The 21,586-nt window shown below is 35.0% G+C and overlaps 2 protein-coding genes across 3 annotated transcripts; one reads left to right on the forward strand and one right to left on the reverse strand.

Annotated features, from left to right (window-relative positions):
- Positions 1–2,874: 2,874 nt before the first annotated feature.
- LOC101739513 (AP-2 complex subunit alpha) lies at positions 2,875–7,309 on the forward strand. The gene has a single exon (XM_004932091.5). The coding sequence runs from the start codon at positions 3,110–3,112 to the stop codon at positions 5,897–5,899; it is 2,790 nt and encodes a 929-aa protein (XP_004932148.1). The 5' UTR covers positions 2,875–3,109; the 3' UTR covers positions 5,900–7,309.
- A 4,480-nt stretch (positions 7,310–11,789) lies between these two features.
- LOC101739655 (INO80 complex subunit E) lies at positions 11,790–21,246 on the reverse strand. Of its 2 annotated transcripts, none has more exons than XM_004932092.5 (6): positions 21,064–21,246; positions 20,711–20,917; positions 20,077–20,261; positions 19,577–19,703; positions 18,519–18,715; positions 11,790–11,963 (listed from the first exon to the last, which is right to left on the reverse strand). In XM_004932092.5, exons 2-6 carry the CDS (start codon positions 20,912–20,914, stop codon positions 11,909–11,911), a joined length of 768 nt encoding a protein of 255 aa, XP_004932149.1. In that variant the 5' UTR covers positions 20,915–20,917; positions 21,064–21,246; the 3' UTR covers positions 11,790–11,908. The 2 variants fall into 2 exon arrangements, with proteins under 2 accessions (XP_004932149.1, XP_062525726.1); XM_062669742.1 differs by having other exon boundaries at positions 20,995–21,222.
- Between the last annotated feature and the right edge of the window lie 340 nt (positions 21,247–21,586).

Here is a 21,586-nt window from a genome sequence, read left to right on the forward strand (position 1 = left end):
TGGTGACCATATAAAATTTATTTATAGGACAAAATTATACACATGCATCAGTTTTGAATTTACCTTATATTAAGTTATATATTATATTATATTATATTATATTATATTATATTACGTTTATATTAAGTCTACTAGTTACATTTTAATAAATAAAACACAATGGGTAATAAAATGAAATGAACTGAAATTCATTTATTTGTTATATGTAGACAATTAAATAACTCTTAAATGACAAGTCAATACACATAACACAATACACATAGTACTTGATCTCTATTTACAAAATATTGGTTATATTATTATTATTAAGTTCAGTTAATTTTCTGTAGTCTTATTAGCCAGATATTGTTTCTTTTTATTTGTGTTTTTTATGTATCTTTAGCTTGTGATGTGTATTGTGAGCCTAATAAAATAAATAAATAATATAACATTTCCCCTATTTTATGTAAATTCTTTTTTTTTCAACGAAATAAATAATTTATTTTAGTCAATATCTAAGTGGACCATGAGTATCATTAAAATTTCGCAATTTAAATTTCAATTCAATTAAAAATCGCCATTTTTCTTTAATAAATCTAAAATCGACTTTATATTTACAATCACTATTTCGCGACTTTTAAGTTTTTGTTTCAAAACCTTAACATCTTGTCGTAATTTTGCTTTTCTCGGGGCATTTTTTATTTCTTGCGTTTGAGTACTTGATTCCTCTTGTTTGACCTTTATATAGGACATTTTCCAGAAATTCCAACGTCATATTTACTAGAAGATCCTCCTCGTTCGCTTGACGTCAGGCAAATGATATACATGCTTGCGTGCGACGCTATTCAATACAATAAACAAAGTCAAAAAAATACCACGTGATTCCTCTTATAATATGAAAAATACATTGCAAAATTATAGTTTTTCACGATTGTTTTTTCAAATTTAATATATGACATAGATTAAGTACAATTTACAAGACAAATGGTATTAAATATTATTATGAGAAAAAATATCTAACATTTTAAAAATATATACTCACACTAGTAAAAATTTATCAATGAATCTGATATATGGAAGGATATTCCACAAACTGGAGAGGATTCTCGCTTAAAACCACTTACAATACAAGTGTTCGCCATGATTACACGGAAACTTTCACGATTTTCGGAAAAAAACAAGCCACAAGCTGTATCAGTGCCCTTTTAACTTCGAACTACAAACGTAAATAGACGCCATTTTTCTTTTAATCCATTCATAGCTCTTTTTCGGTGATGCCAACAATTAATCTGGCTTCCCATGAAAACCATCAGAAATCTACTTACCTACCATTAAATTTTCCATTAAACAGAGTTCTTATTAATATAGAACAATATTTTTTTTGTTAATGAGCTTTATTAATATATGATGTTCTAATAAAAATCAATATATATCATATAATCAATACTTCTTATATAATTTATTTTAATAAATTGTCATCATCAGCAACTAATTTCACCATGACTTTGTACGTTTCTTTTGAACCAATTTAATTTTTGACGTTGATGGAAATTCTAAATTCTCGCAGCATTTTCTAGTTAAGTTTAAGTCACATCGTTTAAATAATATGTATTTAGATATATTATTGTCATAAAATGTTTAAAATCCTGTAAAGTGGATTGATTTTAACCTTTTCGATAATTTTCAACAACGCCCTAAAGGATAAGACGTCCGGTGCATTCGTATGAAGCGATGCACCGGTGTTCGAATCCCGCAGGCGGGTACCAATTTTTCTAATGAAATACGCACTCAACAAATGTTAACGATTGACTTCCACGGTGAAGGAATAACATCGTGTAATAAAAATGAAACCCGCAAAATTATAATTTGCGTAATTACTGGTGGTAGGACCTCTTGGGAGTCCACACGGGTAGGTACCACCACCCCACCTATTTCCGCCGTGAAGCAGTAATGCGTTTCGGTTCGAAGGGTGGGGTAGCCGTTGTAGCTGTACTGAGACCTTAGAACTTGTATCTCGAGGTGGGTGGCGCATTTACGTTGTAGATGTCTATGGGTTCCGGTAGCCACTTGACATCAGGTGGGCTGTGAGCTCGTCCACCTATCTAAGCAATAAAAAAAAAGCCCAAGCTACTACTGATACTACTGATAACTAAGACAGGGGTCCAAATTACGAGATTTTGTGGAAAATCCTCTAAGCTAGCAACACTGCTTTTTGTTTGTAAAATGTGCGAGAGGGACACCACCACTTAATAGTCATTCTCTTTTCAGACCGTTTTTCCTTACATCTTTTGCTATTTAAAAATAAACTTTAAGCCATAGAGATAAAGTATATTTTTAGTTTTTATGTCAAACGAAGTAAGCACTCCAGTTAGAATAGTAACTCTATGACTAAATGACATACCGTATTTTTTAAGACTACATGGCCTGGAAAAATACTAGGTTTCCTACTTCAGTGAAAAATACAAAATCAAACTCTACAGGCTTGAGACTAGGGTTAGAATGAATTGAAATCAGTTTGTTAAAAAATCGATTTTGATTAAGTACTTTTTTATACTAGGCAATCTCAAAATAAGATAAAAGCATCGAACGAATTTTATATTTTATAATACTATTAATAAAAATAAAAAAAAACAAACCTTTAAATTAAAAGTACGAATTCATGTAGTAAGCGCAACGCCTTGGATTACAAAATGTAGGTATTATTTCCACAATCCATGGCTGAGGCATCTTTAAAACGAAACTTTTTGCTCGTTGTTTTTGACAGCTGTCAAATTAAGTAGTGAGAACACACAATTTTTTAAAACCCGACCTTATGTCCTATATCTGAAAGTCGAATATTCGTAAGTATGAAAGTGTAGGTGCAGGTCAATATTGATCCATAAACAACGTTCTGTGACGTTTCCTCCAATCTATGGAAAAAGGAAGGCGTTGTAGAACTTGTAGAATTTGTCGAACGGAGGGCGCTCATCTTCATGGTTAAATCGTAATGACGGCCGATAGCTATTGAAATTTTACACCGGGTTCTTGTAGTTCGCTTTGTAGCATAGTGTTAGCAGAATTAAACTATTTCATTTCTAAAAAAGTGTAAAGAAAAGGCTTAAAACTGGTGTTCGATAAGTCACTTGGCAATATGCCTGCCGTCAGAGGAGATGGTATGCGAGGGCTCGCTGTCTTTATCTCAGACATAAGAAACTGTAAGAGTAAAGAAGCAGAAATAAAGAGAATCAACAAGGAGCTTGCAAATATAAGAAGTAAGTTTAAGGGTGATAAAACTCTAGATGGATATCAAAAGAAGAAGTATGTGTGTAAACTTCTGTTTATATTTCTGCTCGGACATGATATCGACTTCGGGCACATGGAAGCAGTAAACTTACTTTCATCCAATAAATACTCCGAAAAACAGATTGGATACCTTTTCATATCTGTCCTAGTCAATACCAACAGTGACCTCATTAAACTTATCATTCAGAGCATTAAAAACGACTTGCAGTCTCGCAATCCTATTCATGTAAACTTAGCTCTTCAATGTATTGCCAACATTGGTAGCAAAGATATGGCTGAAGCTTTTGGTACTGAAATACCCAAACTTCTTGTCTCTGGTGATACCATGGATGTAGTGAAACAATCTGCTGCACTTTGCCTCCTTCGCTTATTTCGCAAATCTCCTGAGATAATACCTGGAGGAGAGTGGACTTCTCGCATAATTCATCTTTTGAATGACCCCCATATGGGTGTAGTAACTGCAGCGACATCTTTGATTGATGCTCTTGTAAAGAAGAATCCTGATGAGTATAAGGGTTGTGTAACATTGGCTGTAGCTCGACTTAGCAGAATTGTTACTGCCAGTTACACAGATTTACAAGATTATACATATTACTTTGTACCTGCTCCTTGGTTGTCTGTCAAACTGTTACGCCTCTTACAAAACTACACCCCTCCATCTGAAGAACCTGGAGTTCGAGGACGTCTTTCAGAATGCCTAGAAACAATATTCAACAAAGCTCAAGAACCACCAAAATCTAAAAAAGTGCAACATTCCAATGCCAAGAATGCTGTTCTTTTTGAAGCAATAAGTCTTATTATACACAACGACAGTGAACCTAACTTATTAGTTCGTGCTTGCAATCAGCTGGGACAATTTCTTAGTAATCGTGAAACTAACTTGCGCTATTTAGCTCTTGAATCAATGTGTCATTTAGCTACATCAGAATTTTCTCATGAAGCAGTAAAAAAGCATCAAGAAATAGTAATCCTCTCAATGAAAATGGAAAAAGATGTTTCTGTCAGGCAGCAGGCTGTAGATCTTCTGTATGCAATGTGTGATAAGACTAATGCAGAAGAAATTGTACAAGAAATGTTAGCTTATTTAGAAACTGCTGATTATTCAATCAGAGAAGAAATGGTGTTAAAAGTTGCTATATTAGCAGAAAAGTATGCTACAGATTTCACTTGGTATGTGGATGTAATTCTTAATCTTATAAGAATTGCTGGTGATTATGTCTCAGAAGAAGTTTGGTACAGAGTAATTCAAATAGTAATAAATAGAGATGAAGTTCAAGCATATGCTGCTAAAACTGTATTTGAAGCATTACAAGCCCCAACATGCCATGAGAATATGGTTAAAGTTGGAGGATACATTCTGGGAGAGTTTGGTAACTTGATAGCTGGAGATACAAGATCATCACCACAAGTTCAGTTTGAACTTCTACATTCCAAATACCATTTGTGTTCTGTTGCAACAAGAGCCCTATTGTTATCAACGTATATAAAGTTGGTTAATCTTTTCCCAGAAATAAAAAATAGAGTTCAAGAAGTATTTAAGGCAGATTCTAATTTACGTTCAGCTGATGTTGAGTTGCAACAAAGGGCATCAGAATACTTGCAACTTAGTATTGTAGCCAGTACAGATGTTTTAGCCACAGTATTAGAAGAAATGCCTGCTTTCCCTGAAAGAGAATCTTCTATCTTAGCAGTATTGAAAAAGAAGAAGCCAGGTCGTATTCCAGATGATGTTAGAGAATCAAAGAGCCCTCTGCCCACTGTTGCTCCCACTGCTATACTAAATTCTACTAACAATACTAATAGCTCCAGTGCTGATCTCCTAGGACTGTCTACACCACCTGGTTCTGCAGCCCCTACTACAGGGAATGGCTTATTGGATGTACTTGGAGATTTGTACACATCAACAAAAATAAGCCCCAGTACTGTACAGCAAAATAACATCAAAAAGTTTTTGTTTAAAAACAATGGGGTGCTTTTTGAAAATGAATTGATCCAAATTGGTGTTAAAAGTGAGTTCAGACAAAATCTTGGCAGAATTGGCCTATTTTATGGCAACAAAACCCAATTTCCAATCCAGAATGTCCATCCTGAGTTACATTGGACTGACTTGCATAAGTTGAATGTACAAATGAAACCAATGGAACCTATATTGGAAGCAGGTGCTCAAATCCAACAAATGTTGACAGCTGAATGTATAGAAGATTTTACTGATGTACCAAGCATGTCAGTCTCATTTATATATAACAATGTACCACAGAAAATAACAATGAAACTCCCACTCACCCTTAACAAATTCTTTGAACCAACTGAAATGAATGGTGAATCATTCTTTGCACGGTGGAAAAATTTGGGAGGCGAACAACAGAGAGCCCAAAAGATTTTCAAAGCTCAGGGACCGATTGATTTGACTGGCACAAGAACAAAATTGGCTGGATTTGGCATGCAATTATTAGATGGTATCGATCCTAATCCAGATAACTTTGTATGTGCCGGCATTGTCCATACAAAGATGCAACAAGTTGGATGTTTAATGAGACTGGAACCTAACAAACAAGCTCAAATGTACAGACTAACCATACGATCTAGTAAGGAGTCAGTTTCTCAAGAAATCTGCAACTTACTTGCTGACCAGTTTTGAAAATATGATTAGAATCACACATAAAATTGTTGATAAACACTTAAATGGTGTAATTGATGCTTAGCAGTTTAGGTTGTAGAGTAGCTATACTACTAAGTACAATTTTGAGCAGAGTTGTAGTATGTTGCATTTTAGCAGAAGACAAATGAAATCTCCTAAGTAGAGTAATGAATTTATTTTAGTTTTATTATAATATTTTTCTAACTCACTATAGTTTGTGTTTGATTCATACTGAGAAATCAAGACAGGTTTATGTTTATTATACATATGTTTTCTTTTTTAAATTATATATAAATGCATTTGAGCCTAAAATCATTTTCATAATTCTACATGTTTTATTTTTAACATTAAAATACTTTCTGTCTAGAAAATAAATTGTTTGCAGATAAGATACCCTTTTATCAAATTTATCTGCTTTGTATATTTATAAATAAAAAAAACATGATCATGTCCCATTAATGAAGATAATTTACCAATTTTAAATAGGTACTTCTTTTATACGTAAGTATAATGTAATGTTAAAATGTAAGTGTACCAAAGTAGATTTTTGATGTTGTTATGAAATTACAAATTAGAAAAACAAATTTTTTGGCTTGTGAAAATATCTTATCTCTGAAGTAACATTTCTAAGTATACTGTCTGTTACTAGATTTATTTATTAAGGTATATAATATATCCATCATATTATTATTAAAAATCTGTTGCAAATCTTAAGTATAATTTGGTTGAAATTTATATAGAATAAAAATATGCATTGTTTCAATATTCAACAAGAAAATAGTAAAAAAATTATTAAGTTTTATGAATTTTGTTACAATGGGTAACCATAAATGTACATGGACACATTCCTGATTTTTTCCATACTTCTCAACGACTTTTATAACTCTTCTGAAATTAACAAAATTCTTCTGTAGTGTCGTTAACGTGTGAATGTGTAAAGAAAATGTACACAAAGCGTCATCCACTGTCATTATTTTTAGAATAGAGATTGTGTTGTAACCATTGAGTTGTAGGAATCTCAAATTACAATTATTTATTTTCATATAATTTTGTACCATATTACCACAGATTGTAGAATGTAGCAAATTGTAGGTCATATTTTAGTATTATAAACATAAAATGTTATAAAATTGGTAGCATGCTAAAGTTTTCTTTGCATGGTAGATAAGTTAAATATAATATATCATTCAACATATTTAATCTTGTTATTAATGTGGTATAGCATTACTGTATGTATATTATGAAAAAAAACTACATGCTTACTGATAAATATACACTTGGATAAGCAAGATTATTGTTAACTGTGAAACTTCGCAACTGAGCGTGATTCATTAATAGTTATAGATGTTTGTTCTTGCGCTTTCTAAATGATATTGTAACTATTCCTAATAAAATATTTATCCAATTTAACCACGGCATTTTACAATGTCCCTATTATGTTACACCCAATACCAGATGGACATACACTGATAAAAATGATAAACACTGAATAAAATAATATGTTACTGCTTACAACAATTATTAGGTAATAAAATTGAATCGCGTTTATGTTTAACTAAATTCTTTTGAGACGGGTACTTCGACCTCATGCCTTAAGGCGCTCGTAAACGACCTATAAAAATTGCATCTTGTTGGCTATTTTTCTTGACCAATATTACTGTTATATTTGCAATTTTATTTTGCAATACATTGCAAAGTGTTGCCTTTCAAGATTCGGCAACTGGATTGGTGAGGAGTTTTGCTCGTACACGTGGGGCATATTGCGACTGGATCTCGCAGGACAAAATTGTGGATACCGAAGATGTTGCCGTTGCTGCAGCTTTTATTATTTTGTGTCATCGCTTAAAGAAACCGAAACCTAGAAGAAGAGTGTGGATCCGGCCATATTTAAACAAACGAGAAACCATAACTAATCTTGACAAGGAGCTGATTCTCGATAAATATCTGTTTCAAAACTTCACTGGGATGTCCAGAAGTGACTTCGAGTATTATTATTATTCTTTTCGACGGAAAAGAGATGGACCTGGAGAGATGGAGATCAGCAAAGACGATATACTGCAATATCACAGTGAATTTAAAGCGGGATAAATAATTTGTAATATAGCCGGCTAGACATTAAATACTTGCAACTATAATGAAATATATTGACAATATCGCCGGGCTATATAGCAATATTGCAGCAATTGTTGCACTGTGTTGAGGTATATAATAAGCAACTTGGCGGCTATACTATAATATTGCAGCAAGAAATTATCAAAAAACTAGAACGTTTCCGAATACCGTTAAATTGGTCGGCGGTGTTGACGTTGCTTGTGGGCTCTGATACCGCAATATCGTTTTCCTGTGATTAAGTCAAATTTGCAAATTTACCCAAACACGAGTTAGAAAAGAGAATGTGAATATACTACTGATAGAAGCGGATAATGTGAAAGAAAAGGAAGTAGTAGCTCGAGTGGCCTTTTTTTTCGGACCTGGAACCGAACCTTCTACGAGAACCCCGTGCCTAGGGTCCGCCCGGGGTATGTGAAACTGGTCCGCCAATGCGAAACCGCGGATCCAATTATGTTTTCAGGACCCTACCCACTATGACTCCCCCGCACTCTTCGCCTAAGCGACCGATCCCCTCCGAGGTCAGAACCCGGATGAGGTAAGGGTTTACCTCGGTCAACACTACAACTAGACGGCGCAGCTCACCCCTAGGACGCCCGGCCGACGTAGCCTTTGAGGCGAATCAAAGGAAAAAAAATAGGGGTTGATCATAGAGGGATGAAAAATTTAGAGTAACATCAGATTTTTTATTTTAATTGATGACAAAATAAAAATCAAAAAGAAAATCTTGCTAAAAAATTTAAGTTTTTAATTAACAAATAAAAAGTAAGGGTTGATCGTGAGGGGCGAAAATTTAGGGTTGTATGTATTTTCGTATGCAGAATCAAAAAAAACAAAAAAAATTGTCTAAAAAATAAATAAAAAAAAATGTGTGCGTGTACTAGTGTACACACGTAAGAAGTGAAACTTCTTTATGGCCTTATTTTTCGAAAAATGATCTACATGCAACTTTCTAGAAATTGGTTAAATAAAGTTAAATTAGATAAAGTTTAAACAAAAGGATTTTATTATCATAGACATGAATACAAAAAAGTTAAATTAGATAAAGTTTAAACAAAAGGATTTTATTATCATAGACATGAATACAAAAAAGATGGCGCGTAACGGAAAAATGTGACGCGTAACCGAAAAATGTGACGGTAAATTTTTTTCCAACGCCGATAAGGAAGTTTCACTTCAAAAAGTCAGGGGTGGACCACCCTTAACATTTAGGGAGATGAAAAATAGATGTTGTCCGATTGTCCACCCTGCCTATTTTGGCTGTGAAGCAGTAATGCGTTTCGGTCTGAAGGGTAGGGCAGCCGTTGTAACTATAATGAGATCTTAGAATTTGTTTCTTGGGGTGGGTGACGCATTTACGTTGTAGACGTCTATGGGCTCCAGTAACCACTTAACAGCAGGTGGGCTGTGAGCTCGTCTAACCATCAAAGCAATAAAAAAAACTAAAAATGTTACCTACTTTACCCAAATGTGACAAATTGCAAGAAAAATGCGAATTTATTAGATTCATGCTACCCTCCATAACTAGATTCTATCGACTTGTCTGACATTTGTTGAAGCAAATATATATCATTTTGCTTTACTTTCGGTAAGAAGTTATAAAATAACGTTTTTAAAGCAAAGAAGAATAAAGTAAGAATTAAGGTTCAGAAAGCCACCGAACGTTTATATTTTACATTTTGCTTACTTTGCATCAAGAACAGCCAACTAACCAAATTAATGATTGATAAAATGATTTAGGTACAATGATTTTGTATATAGGTAGCTAATAGTAATAAAATTTCAGAACATTGCATATAATAGCCGGCAAACTTCTTGAGCATTTGTTGACGTAGTGGGGGTAAGTTTCCGCATGGTACACTCACATGCAAAAACATTATTTACTCTGCGTCATAATGCAATTAAATCCACTTCGATAAAGCGGCACGACACGAGAACCCTCTCATCGTGGCCGCCGGTAACTACATTCCCGATCCTGCGGACAGAATGGAAAGCAGTCGACGTCGCCCAAAACACGTCATCTCGGATCCTCCCGATCCACTAACGGTGCTTTTAGGTAATTCAAGCACCGGTCACCGTTTTCGTCGAACCCGTCGCTTGCGACGAAGGGCTTGACGAGTAAACTAACTCTCAGACACAGCCCACTGAGTTTCTCGCCGGATCTTCTCAGTGGGTCGCGTTTCCGATCCGGTGGTAGATTCTGCGAAGCACGGCTCTTGCTAGGGTTCGTGTTAGCAACATCGTCAGGTTTGAGCCCCGTGAGCTCACCTACTAAAGTTAGGGTTACGCTGACATAGCCTCTCAAGGCTATCAGCTTAGGTAGGAAAAAAAAAAAAGCAATTAAATTATTAAAATCAACATATGTATTTATTTATATATTTGAGTCGTTTATTATCAAAGGCGGCAATCTGTACATTTGGACAAAAAATTTTTATTGATATGTCAATACAGATTTATTTGAATATAATCGTCTCCTTCAAAGAATACGGTTCAAAACCTGCATTAAATAAAGGTTAATAGTTAACCTGTTATTTATCTAAGATGTCGTTCCGAAGAGTTTTATGACTGCCAATGGAATACAAAGTCAATAATTCGTTTTTCTGATTTACCAATCATTGTCCAAAAGTCAGATTGCCGCCTTTGATAATAGTCGACTCATTTATGAGAAAATCAACAAAAAATATAGGTTAATAATTGTAATAATTTAATCTTGGGGTAAAATAGATATTCCTTCTATTAAGTCAAAACTAGAGCTGTTGCCAGGTCTTGGTTCAGTTGAAGCAAAGCTGGTATTTGTATTTTTTTTTTTCGTTATCATAATCTTGACCATCATCATCACTGTTTTAATCACCCGAGTTGCTATCATCGTGATGAGTCGACATAAGGATCATCGGTGTAGTTTACAACTCAGTCGGTTCGGTCTACTTTTTTGTCTATAATTAATTATTTTTTTGAAGATATTCGATTCGTAGTAATCTAATGTAACTTTTTTCAATTACCAGCTTCCGATTATTTTCTGTTTTTTTTTTTCATCTGAAGCCTAGCTCTTTCATAATTCGTCGTAAACTTCATTCCGAGCCATTAAAATGTATATCTTCTTTAAAATTTTCGAAGCCTTTCTACGGTACGGAGTTTCGCTGCTTGTTATGTAGTTATTATGATTACATATTTTTATTACAGATTGAACGAAACTATCCATTCCGGTAACTTTCTTCTTCCCTGATCTTTTCTTACCCGGAGTCCGAAACACGGCGAGCAAGCCAGAGCCTTTAGCTTCGTTAATAATGCACCTAACAGTACTCACGGATGTTTTTGTTGCTTCCGAAGTCTGTTTTACTTTTTCCCATATCATTCTTCCCCTGTTTTATAATGAAGCAATATACGTCGTAGACAATTTTTCTACCCTTTCTTTTGAATACTACACCAGTTTGTCGCGGCATAGTGTATTTTTTATAAAAAATCAACAAACACTCAACAAATAGCAATGGCAACAAAGTCAACAAGCAATTATAACAAATAACTTAACGATTAATAACGATAGACTTTTCACTGTACGCAAGCGTACTTTTGGGAGCAAGCGGAACGAAGGCGCGGTGCGGGACGCAAGGTTCGACTGATCTACCAATAACGCGCTCGATACGATTTCCCCTGCCGTCGCGCCTCACCCTCACCACCAAAGTGATCTAAAATTCGGTTCTGCGCAGTCAAGGTCATTTGCTCAAGAAGTTTGCCGGTTACTATACCTACAATGTTTAATGGAGGACATCAATACGAAAGTGAGTTTATGTATAAAATTTATTTGGATGTAAGTATGCTATTTTTATAATTTAAACCAGGATCTTTTGTATTAATTAAAATTCACAACCCTGCAAAACCACCAATTTATATCTTCACACGTAATTAATCGAACCATTCTTCTACGTTAGGCGAATTTTCTAATACGTCGTTTGATTCACTGAAACAAAAGATAAAACATTATTTCTATTGAAAATCTTTCTTGTCTTCTTCTTTTTAAAATACTCTAGCCAAATATTAAAAAACGAAGCGCTTTTAATTTAATCGTGTTCGTTGTCCTCAATTAATTCGGGATTGTATTATTGTAATTAAAAATAAATATATATTTTGATTTAATTTACTGAAAGACATTAGAGAAGTGATAAGACTTCAACTATAGGTAAGCAGGAGTTGAGTAGTTTTTGAGAAAACTATAGGATACTTTTGGTGATACGCAGTGATTATAGCAATGAAAAAACTTTGTAGACCAACATTCATTTATCCAGTTGATTATTGCGCAACTTGAAAATGATGCTGAAGTTAGAACTGGATTGAAATAACGTCAATCCTCCGAAAGCCACACCAAGTTTTTTCTTTTTTTTTATTGCCCTTGCAGGCAGACGAGCATACGGTCCACCTGATGATGAGTCGTTACCGTCGCCTATAGACTTCAACAATGCCAAGGGCAGAACCAAATCGCTGCCTACCGTGTAGCTTTTCTTCTTTTAGCATACGACAACATTAATGTATTTCCTAGAGACACAGCCCAATGAGTTTCTCGCCAGATCTTCTCAGCGGGTCGCGCCTGTGATCCGGTGGCAGATTTTTTTATTTTTTATTGCTTAGTTGGTTGGACGAGCTCACAGCTCACCTGATGCTAAGTGGTTACTGAAGCCCATAGACATCTACAACGTAGACGCGCCACCCACCTTAAGATACAAGTTCTAAAGTCTCAGTATAGTTACAACGGCTGCCCCACCCTTCAAACCGAAACGCATTACTGCTTCACGGCAGAAATAAGCAGGGCGGTGGTACCTATCCGCGCGGACTCACAAGTGGTCCTACCACCAGTAATAACGCAAATTATAATTTTGCGGGTTTGATTTTTAATACACGATGTTATTCCTTCACCGTGGAAGTTAATCGTGAACATTTGTTGAGTACATATTTCATTAGAAAAATTGGTACCCGCCTGCGGGATTCGAACACCGGTGCATCGCTTCAACACGAATGCACCGGACGTCTTATCCTTTAGGCCACGACGATTCAGCGAAGCACCGCCCTTATGTCTCACAGATGTTAGCAAATTCGCTCAGGCTGAGCCCTGTGAGCTCGCTTACAGATTCGGTGAAGCTCCAATTAAGCTCTTGGTGTTACAGTAGGCAGTAGGTAGGTAGGGAATAAAAAAATGAATTTTCGTTTTTTTAAGTTCATATTTCATGAACACGTAAAACTAAGGAGGATGCTTTTTGTTGTCTCGACTGCCCACACGCCACAATGTGTTTTTTAATCGTAAAATTCAAACAATGTTTTAACTGTGTAAAGTTAGGAACCAGTGTCCAGTTAGGAACAGTTATTTAGCGAGGCAAGACGTGTTGTTTGTGAAGAGTGTGTCGATCTTTTCTCAGATATTGAGAACATTTGGTCGCCTTCAATTTATTATTTTTCTGACAATGAAGAATTGTAACCTGTGCAAGATCCAATTCAGTGATGGTGTTCAATGCGGTACGTGCAAGAAGCATTTTGACTTCGGATGCGCTAATATTACAGAAGCTGGATATAGAAAACTGGGCCCCGAAAGAAGGGCGGCATGGAAGTGTTCTGCTTGCAGAAACCCTTCGCAAGCGGTTGCTTCACAGGCCAGCCCAGTCTCTCCAGTTCAGGGCTTAGTGACGCTAGAAATGATCCACGCTGAATTATGCGGCGTCAAAACGAAACTAAATAGTTTATCTCTGCTGCATCAGGAAGTAATAAATATACGTGAAGAACTGTCATTGCTGCGTGAGTCCGTCACTCAAAACATAGAAAAGGTATCTGAGTGTGACGCTAGGCTTATTGAGATTGAAAGCAAGCTCCCAGTGATTGAGCGTACTCAGTCGTCTGTTGAATGTCTTGAATCAGCGATGCGGAAAATGCAGGGAAAGATCGATGCTTTGGAGCAGAGAGCCAGGCTTAATAATGTCGAGATCAAGGGCGTTCCTGTAAGGAAGAACGAAAACCTTTTTACAATCGTCGAGAACATCTCCCAGAGGCTGGGCGTGTCCTTTTCCAGGGCAGACATTAACCATGTTACGAGGGTGCCTACATTTGGATCGGCTGACAAACTCATCATACTAAACTTCCACAATAGGTACACAAAGGAAGATTTTGTCGCCGCTGCTCGTGCACTAAAATTTCTTAATGCCCAGGACATTGGTTTTACTGTTTCTAATCGTATTTTCGTGAATGACCACCTGACTCGTGATACGAAACAACTTCTCACAAAAGTGAAAACATGGGCCAAAAACAAGAATTTTAAGTACATTTGGGTTAAGTTCTGTAAGATCCATGTGCGAAGATCTGACTCGTCTCCGGTTATTATAGTACATACAGAGGCAGATTTAAACAAATTGACTTAGCTTGTGTCTTATTATTACTTTTTGTATTCTGTATTAGTTTCTATAGTAACTTTTTGTTGCAAGTTCACGTGTCACTGAACGTAGGTTATGTACACTTATTAATTATAATCGTGGTCCAAATGTTTACAACACATGTTGTTATTCACTGGCCGGCGCCTCGCCTTTTGCCGCTATTGTTCTCATATCTCGTTGCTTGTCTGTTTGAGGTTGTCATTACTGACATATATTTGTCTTGCTTTCACGAATGTATTGCATATCTGCTGCTTATTAACGCTGATCTAGTGTGTCAGGGGTTTATTGGTACTTGTTATATTCTTCGACTATTTTTATACTACCTACAATTTAATTTAATTTACTATTTTCACTTTTACTATTTAATTTTAATGTCTAGAAATTACCACAGCGTAATATTAATTTTACTTACTATGTTATTAACTATTTTCTTACAATGGACAATGAATCAGTCCTGAATAGTATTCATATCTACTACCAAAATGTTCGTGGACTTCGGACGAAAGTTCTTGAGTTTAGCCGTAACCTGCTATTGTGTTCTTATGATGTGATTATTTTAACTGAGACTTGGTTGACTGATGGCATCTTAGATAGCGAATTATTTAATGAACATTATACAGTTTGGCGTAGGGATAGGAACAGTGACCTTACGGGTCAATCTCGGGGTGGCGGTGTTTTGATTGCGACTCGTAAAGATTTAAAAGTTAGTTTGCAGCCGTCATTTAACTCATCGGTTGAAGATTTGTGGGTTACACTCATCGTTAAGTTGAAACGTGAAACTATTAAACTGCATATATGTGTATTATACTTATGCAAACAGGGTTCTAAGTTTTCTTTCTCTGAACAATTAACTAATTATCTTACGAAACTCACCAACATTGTTTTGGATAATTCACTTGATAAATTCCTACTTGTTGGTGATTTTAATCTGAGCGGCATTACGTGGCTGCCGTCTAATCTTGGTTACTTTACACCTTATAATGCTCGTAGTAGTGATGAATTATTGCTTGTGGATGAAATGCATGTTCACGACTTTGCTCAGTACAATGGGATAACTAATAAGGATGATAGGATTCTGGATCTAGTATTTTCAAATGAATCATTGGTTGTGAGTAAGTGTGTTCATCCAATGGTCCCGATTGATCCGTATCATGAGGCTCTTTGTATTACGTTCAAATGTATTGAACTTGTAACTCTAAGAACTGCACCGCGCACTAACTATCGATTCAATAAAGGTGATTATTTGTCAATTAATAGAGAGCTTAATAATATTGACTGGTGTGTTGAGTTTCAGTCAAGATCTTTGGAGGGCTGTACTGATTATTTTTATGAGATAGTTAACGACCTCAAAGAGAGATATGTACCATCTCGCGTAACTGGCTCTGATCATTACCCAGTCTGGTATTCAGCTGCTCTTAAAAAAGCTATCAAAGAAAAATATAAATATAAACGTAAATATTCAAACTATGGAAATAAATCTGATCTAAACTCTTTTAATGTGCTTCGGGACAGGGTTAGAGTACTGGAAACTAATTGTTACAATGATTATATTGACTCTCTTGAAATTTCAATAGGAAATGATCCTAAAAAGTTCTGGTCTTACGTTAAATCAAAGTCTAAGTGTAATTCAATGCCAGGATCTGTCTCGTATAACAATGTGATCTCAAGTTCGGCTGAGGGAGTCTGCAGTGCATTTTCTAACTATTTCCAATCTACTTTTCTTGACTGTGATATCTCTGTTAATCTGACACCTAGAGTAGCCGATGAGCATTTCACCGCAACTTCTCACTTAAACAACATCTACTTGGACCAAGCCGAAATACATAAGTTAATTCTTAATCTTGATCTATCTAAATCAGCAGGTCCAGACCAGTTGCCTGCCAGATTTATCGTTGGTTGCTCTGATGGCATAGTTTTGCCAATATACCTTCTTTTTAAGCGTTCTTTACATGAGTGCACTGTTCCAGCAATATGGAAATCGGCCTTTATTACCCCAGTACATAAGAAAGGATCTAAGTTCGAGGTTACCAATTACAGACCAATTTCCAAACTTTGTATTATTTCAAAAATATTTGAACGTGTTATTTATACTCAAGTATACGCGGCATTGCAAAATGTATTTAATTCAACTCAGCATGGATTTCTAAAAAATAAATCGACTGTTTCTAATTTAGTTATCTTAAATGATTATCTTACTGATGCCATGCATAGTGGTAAACAGGTTGATGTAATTTATACAGATTATAGCAAGGCGTTTGACAAAATTAACCATTCTATTCTGATTTCAAAGCTACAGAACGTAGGAATCTGTGGCGACTTATTACGATGGTTTATATCATATCTTGAGAAGAGATCGCAAGCAGTCGTGATCAACAATTATATTTCTGCTTGGGTACCTATTCCCAGTGGCGTACCTCAGGGTTCGTTACTGGGGCCCTTGCTTTTTATTATTTTCATTAACGACATCACTAAGTGCTTTCAATTCTCACGCCTTCTCTGCTTCGCTGATGACATGAAAATTTTTATGAAGGTTGCTTCCATCAATGATGCCAAGTTAATGCAATCTGATTTAGATCGTCTTTGTCATTATTGTTTATTAAACAAACTTGATCTTAATCCAACGAAATGTCATGTTGTTACTTACACTCGAAAAATCAACCAAATAGCCTACAAGTATAAACTAAATGAACATGAACTAATTAAACTTAATAGTACACGTGACTTAGGTATTGTTCATGACAGCAAACTCACATTCGATGAACACGTTAACTCTATAGTGACTAAAGCCTCCAAAATGCTTGGATTTGTTATGCGTAACTCTCAACATTTTCGTAAAGCTAAAACTATTAAAATACTATACTGTACTTTTGTTCGCAGTCACTTAGAATACGCTTCACAAGTTTGGAATCCTCGATATAATATCTATATAGAACGAATTGAAAGAATTCAGCGTAAATTTATAAAGTACCTTTGTTTTAAATTAAATATTGCCTATAACTCTAATAATTATGATAACCTTTGTAAAAAACATCATCTACTTCCTCTTTACTTGCGGCGTGAGGTTTCCGACATTATATATTATTTAAAGATCGTTAAAGGTTTGGTGGATTGCCCGGAGCTCTTATCCAAAGTTGGCTTCAATGCACAGAGAATATCTTTAAGGCATCGAAATCTAATTTCTTTGCCACTAGCTTCCACTAACTATAGGCAAAACTCATTCTTTTTACGTGTTGGTGGTGACCTCAACAGACTTGGCAGGTTCTTAGATATTGACCCATTTTATTCCTCTATCACAGGACTTAGACGTCAGCTTAGTGCCCGATTTTTCGTGGGCGATGAGGGGGCAGAGGGTGCGGGGCCATGTGCCGGTGACGTGTAGCACAACAGTTTTTAATTAATTTGTGACATTTATACATAAGTGTACATTTAAATTAGTCTGGTGTTTTCCTCCATTCCTTATGTTGTTTCTTGCTTGCTGAATGTTTTTAATTTTTTTTTTGTTTCTATGCTTTTGTTTCTCTAGTGTTTTTAATTTGTTTATATTGGTGAGAACCTTTAATTGGCTTTTTGTTTCTATTATTTGTTATATTATTATACTTTGTTAGTTGGCTGTTGGTTCTCCTTGTATTAAATAAATAAATAAATAAATAAATAAATAAATAAATAAATAAATAAATGTCTTTGTTTTTGGGAATAGTTCAAATACACCCCGATCCAGATTAAAGTCATGAAAATTATTTGACTTAAACTATGAAAAGCGATAAATTTAACCTTGAAGTAAGTATTTTAATTTTGAAAAAATGTTCTTAAATTTTCAACAAAACGACATTGTGGGTCTGTCTTATTTTCATAATGAATTGTTTTTGTATAATTGGTTGTCTAACACATCGTATCATCATCATCATCATCATCATTCTTTCCCATTACCCTCTGCTGGGGTGTAGGGCTCGGATCAAATTTCCTCAAAACCCCTAGCTCCTGCTCCACCGAGCGACGTCAAGTTGTTCTGGGACGGCCTCTCTTCCTTTTGCCAGACACTTTCAAGGTCAGTACTCTCTTTGATAGGTGGGTAACACATAGTATAGAAATAAAAAATTAAAATGTACCTATCTAAAGATGGATCGTTACTGAACATCTCGGTGGGTACAGTAGGCGGTGCACGTTCTGGCAGGAGTTCTAAATAGGATTGTCGCGACTGTAGATGTCGTTCCACTTCTTCCGGTGTCATGTGCCCGTCACCTGGTGACAGCCCGAAACCAAGGGCAGGAGAAACCTTGTTCAACATTGCGACACTGCTTTGTTGCTAGAATCAGATATTTTCAATGTTAGATTAATTTAAAAAAATTAAGGTACAATACCAAATAGCTAGTTTTTATTTGTTATTGCTCAAGTGTGTAGACGAGCTCACGGCCTACCTGATGTTAAGTAGTTACCGGAGTCCATGACGTAAATGCCGCCACCCACCTTGAGATTATGAGTTCTAAGGTCTCAGTATAGTTACAATGGATGACCCACCATTTAAACCGAAAGGCATTACAACTTCAAGGCAGAAATAGGCAGGGTGGTGGTACCTACCCGTGCGGACTCACAAGAGGTCCTACCACCAGTAATTACACAAATTATAATTTTACAGGTTGATTTTTATTACACGATGCTATTCCTTCACCATGGAAGTCAATAGAGAACATTTGTTAAGTACGTATTGCATTAGAAAAACTGATGCCTGCCAGCGGGATTCGAACACCGGTGTATCTCTAGATACGAATGCACCGGACGTCATATCCTTTAGACCACAACGACTTTAAAATTACTTCTCAACAAAATTAATTGAATTACGACAAAATTAGGTTCATACATTTGACTTCAAATTTATTGAAACTATGTTTGATTTTTCTCGAGTTTAATATTATGATATATTTATTTCACAAATATATATTTGTGTAAAATTTCGCAATATAATTTTTAGTTAACAGAATGCATTTATGGGTTCATAGAAAACTGCAACGCAAGTTTATTTATAGATTCATTCAATGTTTTTTCTATTTTATTTCGACCTGGATTATCTGTTAAGTACTACTTGATAAAAAGATTTCATACAAAGCATTTTATACGACATTAAGCAGTGTCAAATGAATGTAAAGATAGTTAGCAAAAAAATACGAACTGTATGATTGGTGTTAGCTGGTTTCCTTGCCGGTACTGCTCTTTTTCTTTTTGCAGCATTTGTGATCTTGGTTGGTGCTGAATTATTCGATGCATTTTGTTGAACTCCACCAACTTCCATTTTCTTTCTGAGGATCAAAAATAAAAATCATCTTCGTAAAACTTTAATAATTTTTAAATATAAATATTTGTAAAGCTGCTTAGTAATAATTAATTTATAGAATTAATCACTGCAGAACTTCACTAAAATATTATGTAATATTGTATTAGTGATAGTAAGGGATTTTAATAATATGTATAATGGATATATAACAAAAATAGCGATGATTTGTCATATTAATTTAAATAATTCTAGCACTCTGTCAACCAATGAGATAAGAGACTATTTATCTGCGAAAAATATAGAATAACTAGAATTACATGTCGACAATATGAAGACAATACATACAAGACAAGACAATTCAAGGTTTTAAATGAAGCGTTTAATTAAAAAATTCATACCTTTTACTTATTTCCATTTGTATGTGATCAGTATCATCTGAAGATTCTGTATCTTCACTTTCTGAAGTTGTGCTTTCTGGTTTTTCATATTGCAATAGTCTATCCAACAAAAAACTACGGTCCCGAGAAACCTTTAATAACCTCTTCTGACTATTTCTTAAAGCATCTTGAAAACATTCATTCTCCTGTAAGCATTTGTTTTACACTATATGGGTAGTATCATTGACAGCCCTCTCTTTCTCTCTTTCTTTCTGTTATGTATAGATATTAAGTCACATAATAAAAGGGCAGGTTGATGCAAAAATAAACCAGTCTGCTTTGAAATTCCGATTTTCATTTGTAATATTAACACTTTCCTATTACCCTTTGCTGGGGTGTAGGGAATCAAATCAAATAAAATCAAAACAGCCAACATAGTATTAACTTAATACTATTAAGTATTACTCTCTAATTGTGGAAGTTGTTTGTGAAAATGTTTTGGGTACATATTTCCTTCCAAAAATTGACAGCAGCTGTAAGCATTTGAAGTTATGAACATATATACCACTTAAATGCTTAGCATACCTAAGTAAATATTCCACACTAGCTGTGTACTCAAGCTCAATAATATTTAACTAATGAATACAAATCTTACATAAATAAGATACTTGAGTTTCTTTTTTAATGCCAAATATTGAGCACTATAGTTTGGTTCCGCTTCAGGTTCACTACTGCTGTCACTGGAGTATCCCTTCTGCGAGTCGTGTGTTCTTGTCGGTTCTGAGGCACTATTGCTACCACTGGCCCCTTCGCTTGCCTGCATGTTCGCCATTGAACGGCAGTACCACCCATCTAACATCCTCTACAAAGAAACGTTTAGGATTTCAACATTGTATATGTAACTTTTTAAACAATTTAAGAACGATCTACATTCTATACTTTTTTATGGTTGTACGTTTGTTGTGTATAAGTAACTTCAGTGCTCGTTCTATAACGTATATGTAGTACCTTAGGATAATTATTGGACGCCACAATTATAATTTTATAATTACAGTTCGGATAAATGAAACTTATATTAAGTGAATTTGCTCACAAATATTCAAAATAGAATGCTTTGTTTATTTTTAGTAAGTAAAATAACCTCACTGGCAACGCATGACAATTGACAGCTATTGACACAAATAATTTTTTTCATTCTGATTTAAGAGGCAAAAGGTATAGTACCCACAAAATAAAATATTTTAATTTTTAGGCCAATTCAAGGCATGCTTCATTGACTATAGACGAAAGATTTAAAGAAGCGAAATTACATGATGATTTTCATTATCAAGATATTAATTCTGGGATAAATTTGAGTGAAATCAATTGGAAAAATAATAAGGTACTGAGAACTGGGCAATGGACTAATTGAAAAATATCAAGAACAGGGAAAAGTGAGATAGGATTATAATTTTATTTTATCACATTTGTGTACTTTCACAACTGTCAGGTCATAAGCTTCAAAACTTAGAAAACCCTATATTGACTTTAT

The sequence above is a fragment of the Bombyx mori genome, chromosome 8 (assembly GCF_030269925.1).
Source record: "Bombyx mori chromosome 8, ASM3026992v2".
NCBI classification, from domain to species: Eukaryota; Metazoa; Arthropoda; class Insecta; order Lepidoptera; family Bombycidae; genus Bombyx; species Bombyx mori.